Source organism: Papilio xuthus, unplaced genomic scaffold (assembly GCF_000836235.2).
Source record: "Papilio xuthus unplaced genomic scaffold, Pxut_1.1 DF825928.1, whole genome shotgun sequence".
NCBI classification, from domain to species: Eukaryota; Metazoa; Arthropoda; class Insecta; order Lepidoptera; family Papilionidae; genus Papilio; species Papilio xuthus.
The window spans coordinates 4553419-4571775 of NW_013532721.1; the positions used below are offsets into that span (position 1 = coordinate 4553419).

At 37.7% G+C, this 18357-nt stretch overlaps 1 protein-coding gene and 1 non-coding gene across 5 annotated transcripts; both read left to right on the forward strand.

Moving 5' to 3' along the window:
- Positions 1–491: 491 nt before the first annotated feature.
- Positions 492–18055, forward strand: upSET (SET domain-containing protein upSET). Of its 4 annotated transcripts, none has more exons than XM_013322408.1 (12): positions 492–655; positions 1297–1411; positions 1933–3635; positions 3710–6221; positions 6291–6469; positions 6553–6733; positions 6821–7265; positions 7343–7446; positions 7532–9013; positions 9841–10087; positions 13548–13778; positions 14916–18055. In XM_013322408.1, exons 2-12 carry the CDS (start codon positions 1373–1375, stop codon positions 14945–14947), a joined length of 7155 nt encoding a protein of 2384 aa, XP_013177862.1. In that variant the 5' UTR covers positions 492–655; positions 1297–1372; the 3' UTR covers positions 14948–18055. The 4 variants fall into 4 exon arrangements, with proteins under 4 accessions (XP_013177862.1, XP_013177861.1, XP_013177860.1 ...); XM_013322407.1 differs by lacking the exon at positions 14916–18055 and adding an exon at positions 13954–14167 and having other exon boundaries at positions 7358–7446; positions 13548–13817; XM_013322406.1 differs by lacking the exon at positions 14916–18055 and adding an exon at positions 13954–14166 and having other exon boundaries at positions 1132–1411; positions 13548–13817.
- Positions 11000–11073, forward strand: TRNAT-AGU (transfer RNA threonine (anticodon AGU)). Its single transcript has one exon. It is a non-coding gene; the product is annotated as a tRNA-Thr (tRNA).
- Positions 18056–18357: the final 302 nt, after the last annotated feature.

The window sequence follows — 18357 nt, forward strand, 5'->3', positions numbered from 1 at the left end:
TTTTCTGAGCTACTATCACTTGAGTAAACCGTGCTTGTCGTAGTTTTACTTTTCCTCGAAAATAATGCTCTTTATGCACTCCGGTATCGGTCGGAAATTTTCAGTATATATTTTACAAAAATCAATTAAGAAAAATGTTTTTTTTTTGTGGAAAAGAAATAAAAAATTCAATAAGAACTGAATTGTCTATGCATTTAATTTCAGAATAAAAATAAAAATTAAAAATGTCTACGAAAAAGGCATAGACAAGCAATCATAGAGAAAATAGTGATTCATGTCTATGAAAACAGTATTTGTGTATGTCCTTTTTTCTTCAAGATATAATGTTTTAATTTATAATAAAAAATTTCTTACGTAATACTCTAAAAATATATTTTTTAAGTTTGTCATTGTAATTGTCAAACGTTATAAACCAAATTGTAATATATCCAAAATTAAAATCGCGCAGTTGACCGGAAGTGCTAGGTATTTAGACATGATCCGTGAAACCCCCCGTTGTTTTGTATCAAGAAAATGCAATGGCCGCCATCTTCGAGTCTTGTGAATGTTTTGGTCGTAGTTTCAGACTTTAAGGCCTTTTTCGTATGTGCTATGCAATTATTTGACGAAAACGGTTTCGCTGTATCATAGGTGTTATTGTTTCGTTTACGCAAAGGTTAGTACTATTTTTTTGAAGTATTTTCTCAGAAAGTGTTTACATCTGGATTTCATAGCATAACCATTGTAATGTTTCCAACTTTACATTAAAATAAGCATTTTCTTTTTCGTTTTTCTGGTTTTTCAAGAAAATCTTTAATATTTAATTCAGTATAGTTTTAGTTCGAATGTTATTAATACTCGAACCTCATTCTAGCATGTACTTATATTTTTCATTTCTTTGTTGCTAAGCGGAATTAGTTAGCATATTAAGATAGCTAATATGATTATCTTTATATAGTTTCCATTGATTTTCATTGTAATTTTCAGTTTTAGGTTAGTGTTTACTTTTTTGATGTTTAGAGACATTTCAGTTTTCGTACCACAATAATGGCGGCAGTGAATTTTAACCTATCTATTTATTTGTCTCTCGCTGGGCGTTCCATCGCCTTTAATGCGTTTTATTTTTGTGTTATTCTTTATATTTTCCCGTAGGAAACGAAATAAAGAGACTTTCGACTATTTTCTGGAACAATGACCTCGACAGTCTAATAGTATTTGTGGACTAAAAATATTTTGCTATGAACATAAAGATGTTCAGCCCGCTTTATTGTGAGGATAACGAAGACTTGAGGATAAAAAGACGATTTTCGATTGCAGTCACATAAATAAGTTCGGAGGCCCAGGGGCTCTCCGACGCGTCATCTGGGGCTCGACCCAAGATGGTATTCACAGCATGTCTGCTACATCAGAATATGAATCTACGGCCCGGCAAGTAAGTACCATCTACTTTATTACAATTTGCATTGCTCTCTTCTATTTGACCTTCAGAAAGATTTCATTTAACATAAACCTATAACACTTAGTTTTGTGAATTTATCATGTAATTTAATCCTTTTACAGTCATCACATTTTCACTTATTACATGAGCTACATAATGAAGTTATAAATCACATGAAATAAAGATTTTATAAATAAAACTGTGTTTATTATATTATACCTTCTTTAGTTTGTATTTTTCTATTACTGCGGCTAAATGTTGGTGAGTAGTGTGTTCATTATTTTATATTAAATTTGTGTGTGTCCCTAAAGTGTTACATTATCAAAAGTTAGGCTGAATGAGGGCAATTTGATAGGGTTCCCAATCCCAGTTAATGTTTATTTACTACCGATATTTTCATTGTATGATAATATGTTCATTAAATAAACAAAAGTTTATATTTTATGTTACAAATAAATTTGAAATTCATAAAAATACATGTAGACATTGATTAATGTTGGAATCATTTGTTATAGGATTACGGGCCGACCACCTCCAGTGAAAATATGTATGAGCATGTTTTGGAACACAAATTAACAGATAACATGAATGTATCAAGCATTAGAACTCCAGTTTTAAGGCCGGTACCTCTATCACCTTTAGAAGGTGACCCTGAACCCGATTCAACAAATCCAGAGAGTATTATCCAATCTATACACAAAGTAGATAAAGAAGTAGATTTTCGTATTAATGATAAACACTGCAATACTGAAATGTCTGTTGATTCTTTGTCCAGAATTGTGAGAATAGAAGAGACTACCCTAGATACTGTGGGCCGCATTGCATACCCCATATTACAAGAAACAGAGGATTCTGGAGATGGAAACTATGTAGAAAATGCTACTACATTAATCCAGGCCCCATTGAACACAGCAATCATGCAGAATGTCACCAAACTCCCACAAAACTTTACAATTAATGTAGATGCTGCAGTAGGCAATATAACTGCAATACAGAATGTCGCACAAGATGCTTCGGGTAGCCAAACCTTGTGGTTACCCACCATTCTCACAACCAGTGCCCCTCCGGATATTAAGAATGATGATGAAAGGCCACCTGGAGTATCTCAAATAATAATTACCAGTGAAAGTTATGTTAATGACACAAATCAGGCAGGCAGAAGAACTAACATTATTGAAACTAATTATATTGGTCGACCTAAGGCATCAAAAGTTCAAATATTGAGCAATATTTCTCTTCCAAAGAGTCCAACCTTTGCTCAGCAATTTATATCACAAGATAAGGAGTTCACAACTCCTGTTTATGGAACTCAAAATCATGTTTATAAGTTGAGTGCCAATGTTGTTACACAGAAGCATTTAAACAGTTCTGTGTTGAACATAAAGTCTCCCAAAAGCCAGTCCCTCATTGGTTGTTCTCTATCGCCTACTATAATTAATAACAGTCCTATTAAGAATGTCTCTTATAGCCATACATATACTAAGAGCACAAATTTAAATAAGGCAATAAACAAAGTTAATAATGGTGCTAATTTAAATGCTGTGGTGGCAGCCTCTACCGGCAATACGCAGTGCCATATTTTATCACGCGTTGTTTCCGGACCAAATAAAATGTCTGTGCACTCTGGAAGAAAATCTGTAAATACACTAAAAAGTTCCAAGAGCACAAATCAAGGGTCCGGTCAAAAGGAATCCAGAGCAATTAAAATAATACAACAGGCGGGGGCATCTCATAAAACAGAAGGAAAATCATGGCCCGTGGCCAGCGTGACATATAAGAACCAACAGAGTTTTGGTGTGTTGGAAACGAGCCCCTCAAAGATTATTCAAAAAGTTGGAAGTCCTGCACCTAAAAGTCAGCCGCTATCGTTTCAGAAGGTTTCAAAAACAGATCGCTTAGTACTCCAATCACCTTGTGGTCCAGTGCTACTTTCTACTGCACCACTTAATATAAACCTTCCGAAAGGTCCACATTACGTTCAGTCAGGGTCAACGCCAAATCTTCGGTATGTCCAGACTTATGCACCATCAGATAACCAACTTTCTACCGTGTCTCAAGTCTCAGCAAATCAGCAACTAACAGAGCAGATCTTGCAGTCTCTGTCTCAGCCTAAACTTGTGTTACATCAAAGTCCTACTGTCAACCATACAATAATCCCACCACCAATAATTGAAGAACCTGCGGAAATAAAACCTTTAAATCAAAAACGAATTGTATTGTAAGTAAACATCATAAAGTTACTAGTTTTGTGATACATAATTGTTTGTTTAATATTATTTTTGTTCTTTTCAGTGGTGACAAGTCAACATTAACAACAGCGGATGATATAATTGGAATGGAAGAGAGGCCTAATTTGTCTGAAGAACTTCGTAGATATTCTTATCAAGCCTTGGCATTTATCATGTTGGATCATACATACTCCTTACCGGCACAGAAGCAGCCAGCAGTTTCCACTCCTCCACCACCTGTGACAACATCTGCACCAGCAGCTATTGTGTCTCCAGCTCCGATCACTACACCAATGAGCCCATTGAAAAGAAATTCTCCTGTGATAATGTCAACTGCAGCATTTGATGTGCCACCAGCAACAGTTCCAGCTACCGTACCTGTCATTCAACCTCCTGTGACATCAGCTCAGACTGGAGTTCTTACATTTAAGTCTACTCCATTTGCAACAGCAACAACCCAAGACGAAGATACTGCGTCGGTTATATCTTCCATAGATGGGGACCGAGCTCCAGGTCCCCGAGGAGGCAGTGACACAGAAACGGCTCCCGAAGGGGAGGAGGAGGGGAAAACGCGATGTATTTGTGACTTCACTCATGACGACGGCTACATGATATGCTGCGATAGATGTGGAGAATGGCAGCACGTAGATTGCATGGGTATAGACCAACAAAACATACCCGATGCTTACATGTGCGAGGTGTGCCAGCCGCGGCCCATAGACAGACGTCACGCTCGTGCCATACAGTTGAGGAAGAGGGAGGAATTGAGCGCTCTCGCAGGTTCCGACTCTGACTCCTCTGAGACGCCGCACCTTCCCGGCCAGCGAAGGAAAAGGTTACTCACCGTCACTACGTATACAAACACAAGTGGCTCATGCGTTACCACATACAACTCTAATGTCCCAGTTCTGCCACCGTTGCCTCAGCCTACTTTAGCGTTACCAAAACGCGCTCCCAAACGACCCAAGAAACCTGAAATGGTACGAAAAGGTGCTAAAAGAAAACTCACAGAAAAGAGAGTTAAACGTAAGAAAGATATGTTTAATCGAACAAAATATAACAGCGGCCTTGCGAATCCATCACATTGGCAGGATTCTTATGAAGCCGCTATGACAAATCACTATAGTCCCGAACTTAGAGCTAAGATCATGAAATACAGCAGCAAGCTCGGTAGCTCCCAAAGCATGGCATCAGCAATTACTGCTCATTTATGTACCACGGTCCCGCATGCAGGAGGTAAAATACTGATCGCCACAAAGGACCTCAAAGAAAATACTCCAGTAATAGAATTACGCGGCAAATATATGTTATCAAACCAGCACAGGCCGCAAATACAAAACACCGCGAGAGCCGGAAGCCAGAAACCTGGTCCCTTTGTATTCTTCTACAGGCTACCAAAAGATAACACTCAGATATGCATTGATACCAGGACATATGGCAATGAAGCCAGATTTGTCAGACGTTCGTGCAAACCTAATGCCGAACTTCAACACTGTATCATAAAGGGCGCCTTGCACGTCTATTTAGTGTCTATTGGTGTAATCCAATCCAACACGGAAATTACTATCGGTCACGACACTAACGGCAGCAAACAGCCTTGTGCATGTGGTAATCCAAAACATTGCAAAGTGAATGGATTAAATCCCATAGTTACCAGAAAGAGTATTGATTACCCACAGAGAGAAAAGCGAAGCAGAAACAGATGTTACAGTTCCTCGTCCCCCGTCTCTCCGCCACTTCTCCCGATGCCGACGACTCCGATGAAGGAAAGTCCACCGCCGTTCATGCAAATAAAAACCGAAAAGAGGTCACCAATAAAGCACGATTTTTCACCGATGTCACCGATCAAAACGACCCTCAATCTCAGCTTCGACGAGCCAATTAAAACTGAGCCATTTGAAGATATAAAATCAGAAATAGATTTAATGGCCAAGGAAGAAATGAAACCGGAGCTCGATGAACCAGATTATGTCGATTCTGATATAAAAGAAGATCAGATTCAACCTGAGGATTTAATTCCTGATATAAAATCAGTTGTAGAGGAAGCTCCACTGCCCCCATCTCCGATTCTACCTCCGTCGGTTCTATCATCACCAATCCTACCATCGCCAGTCTTACCTTCACCAGTCCTGCCATCCCCAGTCTTAACGCCTCCAGTCGTACCACCGCCAGTCCTACTGCCATCAGTCCTCCAACCGCCAGTTCTGCTACCACCACCACAACCAGCTCCACCGCCCTCGCCGCCGCCGCCTCCCACACCACCCACACCCGTCAAAGAGGAACCCATGGAAATCATTAAAGAAGAAGCCAGTGTTAAAGTCGACAAAATATTACCAAAAGAAATAAAAGAAGAAATAATAGAAGTCAAAAAGCCCAAGGAAATACCTAAAGTTGAAGATGAAAAACCTGTAGTTAAAGAAGAAAGAAAAGAAGTAATCGCTAAGTCCGCCTGCCACGACAGATCTGCGCGCTCCAGTAGGACCACCTGCACTAATCAGGATTCTTTGGACGACAAAACCGATGACTCCCAGGACAAACTTCCCCTCTCTACCACTCAAAAGGATAAGAAAAAAATGGTAAGTATATCAAATACTAAAATAACATTTAAAATAAATACTTGTTTTTAACAAAACCTTATATTGTAGACTCGCGAGGAACGAAAAATGGAAGCAATAATGAAAGCTTTTGAACGTATGGAAAAAGCGGAACAACGCAAACAGGAGGTGAAGGAACGCCAGAAAAGAAGAGAATCTGATCCACATCCAAACAGCATGGATAGAGACGAAGAAGAGGAAATTCATGTTAATACTAAGAAACGAAAGAGGTTTGTATACACTATAGTAATTTATAATTTGCAGGAAATTTTGTTTAGTCGTGATATGATTAATGTTGCTTTTTTGTACACAGACGTAAGGGTCGCGCCAGAACAACATCGCAATCGAATAGACGTCGCCTTAACTCTGCAGACAGTGACATGGTGACGTCAGGGGATGAAGCACAACCCCTCTCCCCTCCGCCCAGAGCTGTGCCCGCAGTGGACTTGCCTCACACCACCACAGAAGAACGACAACATGAAATTGTTAACGAGGTATCATCTTCATTTTGATTAAAGTGTGTCTAGGTGTTTAAAAACTTCTAGCTGTGTATATAAATTCATATTTCTTTTTGTTCTCAGGATATTGGCCTAAGCTCGGCATGTCTTTTAGTGGAAGCAGCCGTCGGATCAGTGGAGTCTGCTTTCAAACTGCCTAAAACTAAGAAAACCATGGCCACGGAATGGATAGGACGGTCTCCGGAACGTACTCCGTCACCTTATCATTCACCATACAGACCAGCTCTAGTATCCGCACCGTCGCTGGAGAGCTTGGTTAGAGTCGCCTCTACTATGATTGGGGACCTCAGTGGACAGGATATGGAACATGAGGAGGAGCCTTCGGCCACCTCACCGCCAAGAACACCAGGACGAGAACGCAATAGACCACCGAAGAAAGCCAAGAGAATAACTCGCAGCACTCCGACGGAACCTGTGGAAGTAGTCCCTGCAGCATTACCACAGCACAGTGCTAAGAAGCGTTGGCTGAGACAAGCCATCAGTGAAGAAAGCGACTCCCCTGTTATAGGTTTGTATTCTTATTAATTTGTATATTGAATGAAATGTAATGTTTCCTTTGTTAAATATAATCTATGATAAACTCAGAACGTTTTGTTGCAGAATCGCCTCCCAATGAAATGGTAACACCATTGAAGAAAAGAAGAGTCGCAAGAGAATCATTAGGTTGTGAAACTAATCCTATTATCCATGTAAGTATATTATGGTAACTTTACTTCTCAAACATATGAGATTGTTTTTATATCTATTTTTTAATAAATTATATTTTATTCCTAGTGTACGGAGGAGACATCTCCATATATGGCTTCCGAAGATTCCCCCGTCAAAGACGATCCCCAATCTATCACAAGAACTCAGTACAAACGAAATATAATGGAAAGTATGTACAGTAGAGACAGGACCCGGTCTGACAGCGGCCAGGGCTCCGATGACCAATGCAATATGGATCACGATGTGTTGAATGTCAACATTAGAGTGCCCCACGATACTGAAAATATACGAAGGATAATAGGTGTTCCTACGCCAGAAGAAGAAATAACACCACAATTTACAAAACCTGAGGACATTAATACCAACAATAACAACTTAGAAATGGAGGAGAGCAATTACAACAAAGTCGTTCCTATGGAGATAGATACGACGATCATCACGCAAGCAAAAATTCAAGAATCAAACGAAAACAGTATTAGTGAACTGAAGGGAATAGAGAGCCCCAACGACAAAGTTCACAGCTCGCAGTCCGCGGACACGAGCGGCAACTCGTCCCCGCAGCGCGACGAGATGGACGACATACAGAAGAAAATACATTCATTCCACACGGAGAACATACTCATACTCAAGAGTAGGAATAAGAAGCCACCAAAGGAGAAACGGAAGAAGGTCAACCTCAACTTCGACCTCAACATGGTGGACGATCAGATCAGTATTCAATTACGGACAGAAAACGACACCAAATCTTGTGAAATCAACGGCGACCTGCACGATGACCACAGCAACTCCATTCACGATGACATGAAGATCCACGTGTCTCCGGAGAACATACCGCTGCCGCCCGTCGAGACCATTCCTCTGCCGGCCTCGGACAACATCCTCGTGCCCGCGCCAGAGAACATACCGCTCCCCGAGGAGCCCAGCCCCATGCCCCTGGTCGCCCCGCCGGAGACCATCCCGCTGCCCGAGGAGTCTTCGATACTGTCGACTGAAACGCTCACCGTCACCAACGCAAGAGTATCGCCGGTTGTCAGCAAGCCAGATGAAAAGGAGGTCATCTTACCGGAGAGACCTTCCGTCCTGGACTCGACCGTGCCGTTCTCGACGCGGTTCAGCTCGACGGGTCTCTTCTCCGGTATCTTCAGCAACCTGTCGAACTCGTTCAAATTGGACAGTCCGATAAACGAGAACATACCAAATATGTCGATCATAAAGAGTGCAATAGATAGGACTACAAGTTTAGACAATAGTTTATTCGATAAGGACCCGATCACACCGGTGGACGAGTTGAAAAGTGTTCAGGAGATATTGACTCGAGTGAATAACATGGACTCTAACAATAGTGTGTTGTTGTCGGGAGTGCTCAAGAGCTCCACCAAGAGCGCGGGGGCCTCGCCCTCGCCCTCGCCCTCTTCAGCGCCCTCGCCCTCCGCAGCGCCCTCGCCATCGCCCTCCACCAAGCCCGGCAAGCCGTACGGCGCCGGCGCACGCAACGACCCGCGCCTCAACCCGCCGCCCGCTGACAAGCCCAAGCCCGTCCGCAGGAAGGTGAGTCGCTTTCTCTGTTAGTCTTGTCATAACTGATAGCTTTTATATATATTTGTACCTTTACTTAAAAATTTACCATATTGTATGTAAAATGTACGTAATCTTATAAGCAATTGAAATGTAAGTGATACACTTTAAAACATTAAATATAGCCTAAATGATAAAATCTGTAGCTCAAATGTGAATTGGGATGTGCAAATGTCATGTAAAACATACATTTTTATTAACCGTGCTATAAATGTAAACAAGCTAGTGTAAAGGTCAAGGTCGGCTTGCGGGGCGACATTTGTAAATCTCAAATGTTGTGCCAATTCAACTTTTAATTAAATGTGAATGGAAAAATGTACAAAATGTTGATTCCATCTTTTCTTGTTTAGATATATTGTTTCATAATAGTTGTTTACGAAATTCATCGCATACAATTTCCCAAGTACATTCCTTAAAAACCTGTATTTATTGTAAGTTTTTGTGGTATTTTCTAGTAGTAAACAGCAAGTTATTTCATGTAAGAAAAAGTATTGAATGAAATGTTATCCCTCTTTGTTACTTTGGAATGTGACCAATTATTGTGCCTATAATACATTTTTAAATTCTATGTTATACATCACACCAAAGACTGGAGCTATTAAAATTAACTGCATCTGAATTGTCAAATGTTTACATTCATATCTTGATCTACTTTCTTCTGCAGATATTATTTAACCTTATTGGATTTTTTCTTATTTATTTAATCATGCATTCCTCGTAATGTTTGGAAAAAAATAAAACGACAAAGTTGTAGTGACGTGTATATGACATTTACTATGTGATGTGGTTGTTTTGACTAGCTCTCTATAACGGAATACCGCAAGCGACACAAGTGTGCGGCCGGCGGGGGTGGGGGTGGAGGCTCACCGGCGGGCGGGGAGGGTGGCGAGGGTGCGGAAGGGGGTGAGGGCGGAGGCGAGTGGTCGTCGGAATCGTCGGGCGGCGCCTCGCTGTCCCCGCAGCGCCTGGAAGCCGCCGCCGCAGCCGCCGTCGATGACCTCGAGCAGCGCCTGCACAAGGACCTCAGCACCGTGCACACGCCCAAGGGTCAGTATTCAACATACACACATCATTAGATAAGCTTCATTTAATTTAAAAGTAAACATCTACGCTCTGTTGCCTATGTCTCCATAGGTTTTTGAAAACTTTACTTGTCTATCCTAATTTCCTTCATTAAGTTACTACGTTAACGTCCCGTGCAGGCAAAATTTTAACTGACAGGTTGAAACCTTTGTAGCTTTATCACCTTCCCAACTATTAATCGTCCAACGCTTCCTTCTTTTCTTGGAAATAACGTCACTGCTACATTTGACCGTATTAGAGTAGATACATTGTTACGTCAGCACATCTTTTGTACTATTTCATCTCTTAAAAGAGTTTCCTATATATGTATGTATAGTTAATAGTCATGATATGTTAGTGTAACAAATAGCAAACCATTTTGTGACAAAATGTGTTTTAAGATTTGAGTGAGCGGCGGCCTTGTGATCGCACGTGTTTTATTAAAATATCAGGTTTTATTGATGTGTTTCGAATGGTTTTAATATTATAGTATTCCTGTGAATAACAAGAACAAGGTTGTTTACGATACGATATCGTTTTATTGATAAAAGTTCAAGCTGTTATCGGCGCGCGAATAACTTCTCTGCTTTATTGTGTAACTGTTTACACGAAAATAGCCTCCTTACTTGTGATAATATTATATTGAGTAATTTAATTTGTATGTATATAAGTAGGGTCTAAATCTCATGGAAAAAATTAAAATGATTTTTGAGTTAACTTTTTTTTTTACTAAGTATAAGAATTAAGGGATTTTGAATTTAGTTCTCCTTAAATTTTTAGCAAAGCGAAGTATAATTATATTTATACGTTATTTTTGATATGAAAAGCGTTAAATTGTGAACCGTAATGTTGTCTACACACAATGAAGCGTCCAATATTTTCCATTCGCCGTCTATCGGCGCCGTGGCTTAGTTGGTTAAAGCGCCTGTCTAGTAAACAGGAGATCGCGAGTTCGAATCTCGCCGGGGCCTAGTAGCATAATTTTTTTGTTTTTTTTTACTTTTAAGTTACAAATTTTACGCCATCTTGTCACAGTAAATATTATATTCAAAGTCAAATTGACCTATTTAAGATCACAATGAATGCTTATCAATATTATTTAAATGTAGTTATAACATATGTAAATAACATATTGTATAATGGTCATGACAGAGGATGCAAAGATAAACCTCGTGCAAAATACTTACGCAAAATGTCGGAGTTATCGAAAGGGCCTCGCGACCTTACATAAATCCATCGACTGGGCACTTGTCAACACACGCTCCAAACACGAGAATTGACAAAAGAACCTGTAATTTTGATTTCATTGTTAGTCACCACAAAATTTCCTTTAATAGCTTTTGATTTGTAAAAAAATATCGTGTTTTTCATACAGAGAACATAGTAAATTTAATGATTATTTTAAAACTTAGGTTGAAATAAATTTGGAATATGAATACAGATTGCCATATGATATTACTATAAGCAAAAATTTCAGTAATCGAGACAATTTGAAAACAAACGAAAAGCTTGAAATGTAAATAATTGTGTTGTGTGTGTTTAGTAATGCGTGTTTGTTTAACTAATTGGCTGGAGCGCGTAATGTTGGTACAGGAATAGCCTTGGCAAATCGCCAGCCACGTCTCCACATCGCAGCGTTATTACAACCACTTATAATATGAACGCTTGTTACAACAGTAGAAAAAGGAGACTGCAAATGAAATTTGAATATTAAAAGCATATCTCTTACTTTTACTTATACTATTAATGCGAAAGTTGAGATGGATGTATGGATTATTACAAGGTATCATCGGAACGTCTTAACAGATATTGATAAAATTTGGTACAGTTATAAAACAGTCTGGAAGAACACATAGGCTACTTATTAAGTTTTTTCTTTATACTGCATTTAAAAAATTAATAAGTGGCCTATGTGTACTAATTTTGCATTAGCCATCCTAGAATTTGTGCTAAATATATTACAAATGCAGTCTTAATAAGTCACATTAGTTGAAGAAAAGTGAATACTTTTACATGAACGATTTCTTTAAATTTACATAGATGTACATATATTTATATGCAATTATATGTCCTTGCTGATAGATTTATCGAATTTTATCTACTGCTTATATTATTGTCATTATTGATATGATTTATGATAAGATAAAGAATGTTATCAAAACCATTAAAGATATCTTCTATGACAATGACGTATAGTAGATATTTGTGGTGCCAATTAATATTAAATAAAAGAATAGTATGTCTCTTACTGAAACTCGTAAACGAATTGTTTATGTTTCCAATAATATTAATATATAATTAAGAGCCACTAAAATAGCTTATTATTAGTTGCTGGACCAAGCCAAGGCCCACAAAGGGCTGTAGAGCTAGAAGAAAATAGCTTATATATACTTTTTCATATTTATTTTTATTTACTATTCGCGTTATGTCGCCTCAAAGCATTGTATGATGAGCAGTACTATTCTCTTCATTTGTCCTTGGTACACGGACACGCGGCATGCATGCTGTATCGACAGGTCTACAACTGGCAGTATTTAGATTAGCACTCGTGTGTCGGATTATCTCATTGCTACGGCATCCGGTGTATAGTGCATTTATATATGACGTAGCAAGAATCATGTATATACAAATATTAGCTGTCGCCCGCGACTTCGTCCGCGCGGAGTTAAGGAGTTAATAATTAGGGGCCTATGTGTTTTTCCAGACTGTGTTCTATATGTATGGTAAATTTCATCGAGATGCTTTCAGCCGTTCTGGAGATAACTTCAAATAAACTACCATCCATTTAAACCGTCGCATTTATAATACTAGGAAAATATACTCTGTCATTTCACATGGTCGTCGTAAAAAGATAAGGTCGGGTTAGAAAAGAATACATACTAATATGAGAAAAGATATATCTCTTAGATCTCTTGAGAGATGTAACTTTAAGAATATCAAAAGAAATTTATACAAATTACTGAAGTTTTCTTTTCTATTTTTACTAATGGGGCTTTAACGCATCTGTATATTTGTTTCTTGTCGATGTAATCCGCTTGCTTGTTTGTCGCATTTTACTGTCAAAAATAAAACGTTTGCAAACACAATAGAATAAGTAGTTAGAGTCGTGACAATCGCTAAATAAAAATTATCTGTGTAGCAATTGAACAGTTCTGGCAGCCGGCCAATTTAAATTGCCCGCCTCCGCTCTCAACCATTGTACAATGTACCAACATAATAACTGATACAGAGACTCGACAGCGATGTCATCATACAATTAAATTATTACAACTGACTCATTAGAACTTAAGAATTAATTGATTCCTATTGGTAACAAACTTAATTTAAAAAAAAAATGCTCGGCGATACTAATGTAATTCTATGGTAGTCTACAAAGAAAACAGTCCACGTTATGACACAAATATCTACCAAATTAATGCGATAACGAAAATGTATGTTTTTACAGGAGTATTTGACGCCCAGCCTACGGCGTCGGAACGTCAACGCGAGAACCTGAGCTCGCGACTACGTAGAGAGTTTGGTCTGGCGCTGCCCGACGATGATGACGCGAGGGATACGCACGCCCACGTCGCCCACACCGCGATACCTGCCCACATCCCACTCGGTGCCCACACCCCACTCGGCGCCCACGCCCCACTCGGCGCCCACGCCCCACTCGGCGCCCACCCTGCACACGGTAAGAACACGCACACCTACAACTTTCACACAAATATACATATAAAGTAACTCTTTACACAAATCTTATTTAGTGGTCATAAACTGTTGCCGAATTTCAATATAACAATTTTAGGTAAAACTAATATCAAAATGCATGTTGTTTGCTGAAAGATTTTCTTTCTATTCTTACCAACATTACAGTAGCCAGGGATATTAATATAAATATATTGTCTTTGTTTTGAAACACGAAATTCCTCGTACTCATGGTTCTTAGTGCGCGTCATACAAACATTGTTGAGTGTAACAAATAATTACGCTCTGACATTTATTGTCTGATGAATATTTATTACCCGTTTCACTATACATAATTATGACCACGATACCAACAAGTAACATACTATGTAACATACCAATAAAGTTACATATATAAAAAAAATATCGTCCCTCATATAAAGACATAGTTAATATAACTAGATATAAACTTTATATATAAATATATTTATTAAAGACGTAGTTTGTCCTTTTAAGATAGTGAGCGGGTTTATATTCAAAATAAAAAATGTGTATTGCGCAGTTACATCTGCGTAAATATTTATTTTAACTTGACCTTGGTGTATGTTAAACAGAATTAATCGTAAATACAAAAGTCCGCTCATTATAATGGTCATCATGCACGACTGGTCTTTTTAAAATCTTTTGCAATTATTTCTTTAATATTTTGTTCATGTTTCCTTTAATCTAGATATAAGTAAATGAATTAAAATTTGAAAGACAATATTTCAGTGTTGGCATGCATTGATGATACTATTCGCCTACAATAACATGAGACTCGATTGAAGTGACGTCACTACAAGTTAAATTGTTGATAATGAAACTTATAAAATCAAAGACATCTAAACGTGATTATGTAAAATGAGATACTATAGCGCCATCTAGTTTAAATAGTTGACACGCTTTAGTGTTCTCATTTTGCTTACAAATATAAATGGATAGCTGGCACATAGACTGGCATGCCAGTATAGTAGCTATGTGAACAGAGTTATCCATTGAGCAGTTTAGATGAGGGTTTAGGTGACTTTGATGTGTGATGTGCGAGATGTAGAGATGTAGAGAGGTGGAGAGGTGGAGATGTAAGACTTGACGTTTGTGTGTGCAGATGTGGGGAAGTCGCGGCGCGGCGAGAGGTAGTGGGGGGCGGCGGTCGCCGCTGGAAATACAAACAAGAAATATTTTTGTAAATGTCAGGCGTAGTAGCGCCGGCGTGTCTCTGTCTAACGATATAGTTATAACTTTTATATGAACTGAAAGTGTATCAAGCAATCTGTGTATATTTTAACTTTTACTTTATCCCTTTCGTTACTTTTAATATTTCTATATTAATTCACGGTTTTTCTGCAAGTACAAATTGTTTTTTTTTATTTCTCCTGTGTACATATTGTATATAGGCGAGTCTAGTTAAGGGTATATGCGGTACGTATGTATGATGGTATATAATGTTTATTTTTATATATATGTTATCCGTATGTATTTTTATGGACCTATTTATTACGGGGGTTTGTCGGCTCTGGAGTTTTGTACGCATAATGCATAAGTAAATTATAGTTGTTTTTTTTTTTCGTTTTACCCTCCCTTTTGTATGGTAGGTTGCCGTAGATAAGTAGGTGCCTAGGTGTAGTGTTAGACTCAGGTTTAAGGTTATTAAAATGAATAAGGTAATTTAAGGGTTTTTTTGAAACTGTGTTAATATAGTAAGGGGTCGTTTGAACATCACATGTGTCGGGCAGCTGGTTGCCTTTTTATTATCCCCCCCCCTTTTCCCCTCACTGACACGTGTCGGATATCACAATCACAAACATGCAGATATCTATCACAACGTGATATACTGCCTGTGATACATATCACATTGTAGATAAAAATTGCATTAATGATTATTTTAAAGCATTTTTGTATGTTTATAACATAAACTAGTGTTTGTACACATATGTGATTTTGAAAAGCAATGAAATTCTGTATTTTTTTGTGTTTTCTTCATTTTTGTATGGCATAGTAATGTGAACTTTATTCGTTTAGCAATAAGAGCGGAGCAGCGCACACCCTCGTGTTATTTACGAAATGCAACATTTTGAACTAAACACAACAAACTTTCCGTTATTACATTTTGCAAAATATTCTATTTGTTATTTTGTTTAATTTCAATATAATTGTAATAATTTACATTTCAATCACGAAACAACTGTTTGGATTAGAATATGTGAAATGTTTTCGAATGCGGCCTAATTCGTTACAGTACAGATAGTGATGTGTAGTTACAAATATATCGATATCGATTGTAATTTCTTTTTATAGTTTTTATTGAATTTGTATCAATAGACATAGATGGATTTCTTCTAGATCTATGACATTAGTAAACTATTTACATGGATGTCATAATTTAAGATTTAAAAATATGCTTTCTCCCGTGTTCAAATTAAACTATAGTTTTATTCATGTACATTTCAATTCGATATTTCTACAGTTTCATAGATAGCAATTTGTTTACTACTTAAGTCAATATATCCTGCATTGTTTTTTTTTATAAAGCAAATAACACATGTTTGATTTGCACTTTGAAATGTTGGTATAAGATGAAAAAAGGTATTAGTACTACTCTCCCAGTGAAAGTCCATCCGCTTTGCTCAAAACTATGGCCTGGGGCTGGCAAAGGTTCGTGGCATTATTATATATGTAGCCCTTCTAATTTCAAGTACGGCTTTTAATTCCTTGAGAATATCGATTAATATTCTGGTTCTGATTTCCAAATAAAACGTATGTGATTTTTAAACTGATGTATTAGAATTAATTTGTAAACAAACTTTTAGAAATTTAAAAAAATGTATAGTTTTGTAACAAAAACTAATTTTGCAAAAAAATTATGGACGCCTCATTCGTCCTTTTGGCGCCTGATGAGACTGAAAAACGTTTTTGGAAAAATTCGATATCGATAATTGTAAGATTTCCCTCCGGCGTACGACACTAGTGCTTATTGTTTTACCCAGTTTGTAGCGACACAGTGTAGGAAAGATGTGGGCCTGTTTTGACCGCCTAATTTTTGTAAATTTTTAGACAGGCGGGGAGCTATGACGATGGTGAATATATATTTAAGAGTTTTCATTAGAATATGAATTGTAAACGGCAGTTTATAATTTACCTGGTGTAATATAAATTGATGAAGTTCAGAATAGCTCGGTCAGTTATTCGGTTGTAAAGAAGTATCGCGGTGGTAAAGTGGCTTATTTTCACGGCAAATTTTAATTATTATAATTAAGGGTTTTGTTTATTCACTGTGTGATTGAATTTAGTGTGTTTGCGGTATTAAATGTTTATTTTATTATATACGAGATAAATTGTCGATTATTTTTCATTAACGATGTTTGAAAATGGCCATCGTATTTCTACTTAAATTTATGCATAATCATAACAAATTAGATTTTAGTGAACCCGTTGCAATAACAAAGCCTAAAGGCAATTTGTATATATTTTATTACACATGAAAAATGTATGATTAAGCCGCATTTTTTTTTATTTAATTTCATACTTATGTTTATATATGATTTTATATGTAAAGGAGACATTTGTGTTTGTCAGCGTGAGAGCGCACGTGATGACGTCAACTGTTCGCCGAGCTGGTTGTTGAATACATTGTATTGTACATTTATGCTTATGTATATTTCTTAAAGCGCATTTTGTACAAACAGACAGACAGACAAAACAACGAAGGAGTATTTTTTATCTTTTCCGTTGTTCGAAGTGGATTATTCAATCTGTGGGCGACATGATGCACTTTAAGACATTCTGTGTAGAAATTAGAAGAAATCTTTGTGATAAAATGAAAAAAACTTCTTTTAATATCATTCTGTAGAGAAACGTGATGTAAATATAATGATAGTTATCGTGTAAGCAAAGGCTACATATATTTTGTTAAAAGTGAAGGACGCACCGTGTTATTATAATTTGCTTTGAATACGTCCAGGATCGGGCTGGAGTCCCTCCCCTGCCTCCCTGTCCCGTCCCCTGCCCTGTCCTCCCCTCCCCTACCCGCAGCCCCCGCGTTGTTTCATTTTGTGAGGTATTCGATGTAACGATGGAATATTTTGCAATATATTAATTTTTATTTGTCTTAAGTGAATCGTAATATAGTAGAATTGTATATTATTCAGATGTTAAATATTATTTCTGTCATAAAGTTTGAGGTAAGCAAGTAAAATTTAAATATAACAATATAGAATAAAAGATGTTATGATAATTAATTACATAAAAGTTCGTTTTGAATTTCGCCTTTCCTTTCGACTTCCATCCGAGAGCAAAAGTGCAGCTGTTCAGAAGAACAAGAGGACTCATTTGTGACACAAAATAACGTAACGAAGCTACTTAACATATTTTGATGGATGGATGTTTGTTTGTTTGAAGGTATCTCCAAACCGCTTGAACGGATCTCGATGAAATTTGGCGTATATAAAACATAATATGGAAGAACATATAGGCTACCAAGTTTTTTTTTTAATTCCGCGCGGACGGAGCCACGGGCGACAAGTAGTCTTTTATAAAAAAAAACAAACCTA

Coding starts and splice junctions, on each gene's coding strand:
- upSET (XM_013322406.1), top strand. CDS start 1,373: ATGTCTGCTACATCAGAATATGAATCTACGGCCCGGCAA. Junction 7,447..7,531: donor AAACTAATCCTATTATCCAT/GTAAGTATATTA, acceptor TTTTATTCCTAG/TGTACGGAGGAGACATCTCC. Junction 13,818..13,953: donor CAACTTTCACACAAATATAC/ATATAAAGTAAC, acceptor ATTCTTACCAAC/ATTACAGTAGCCAGGGATAT.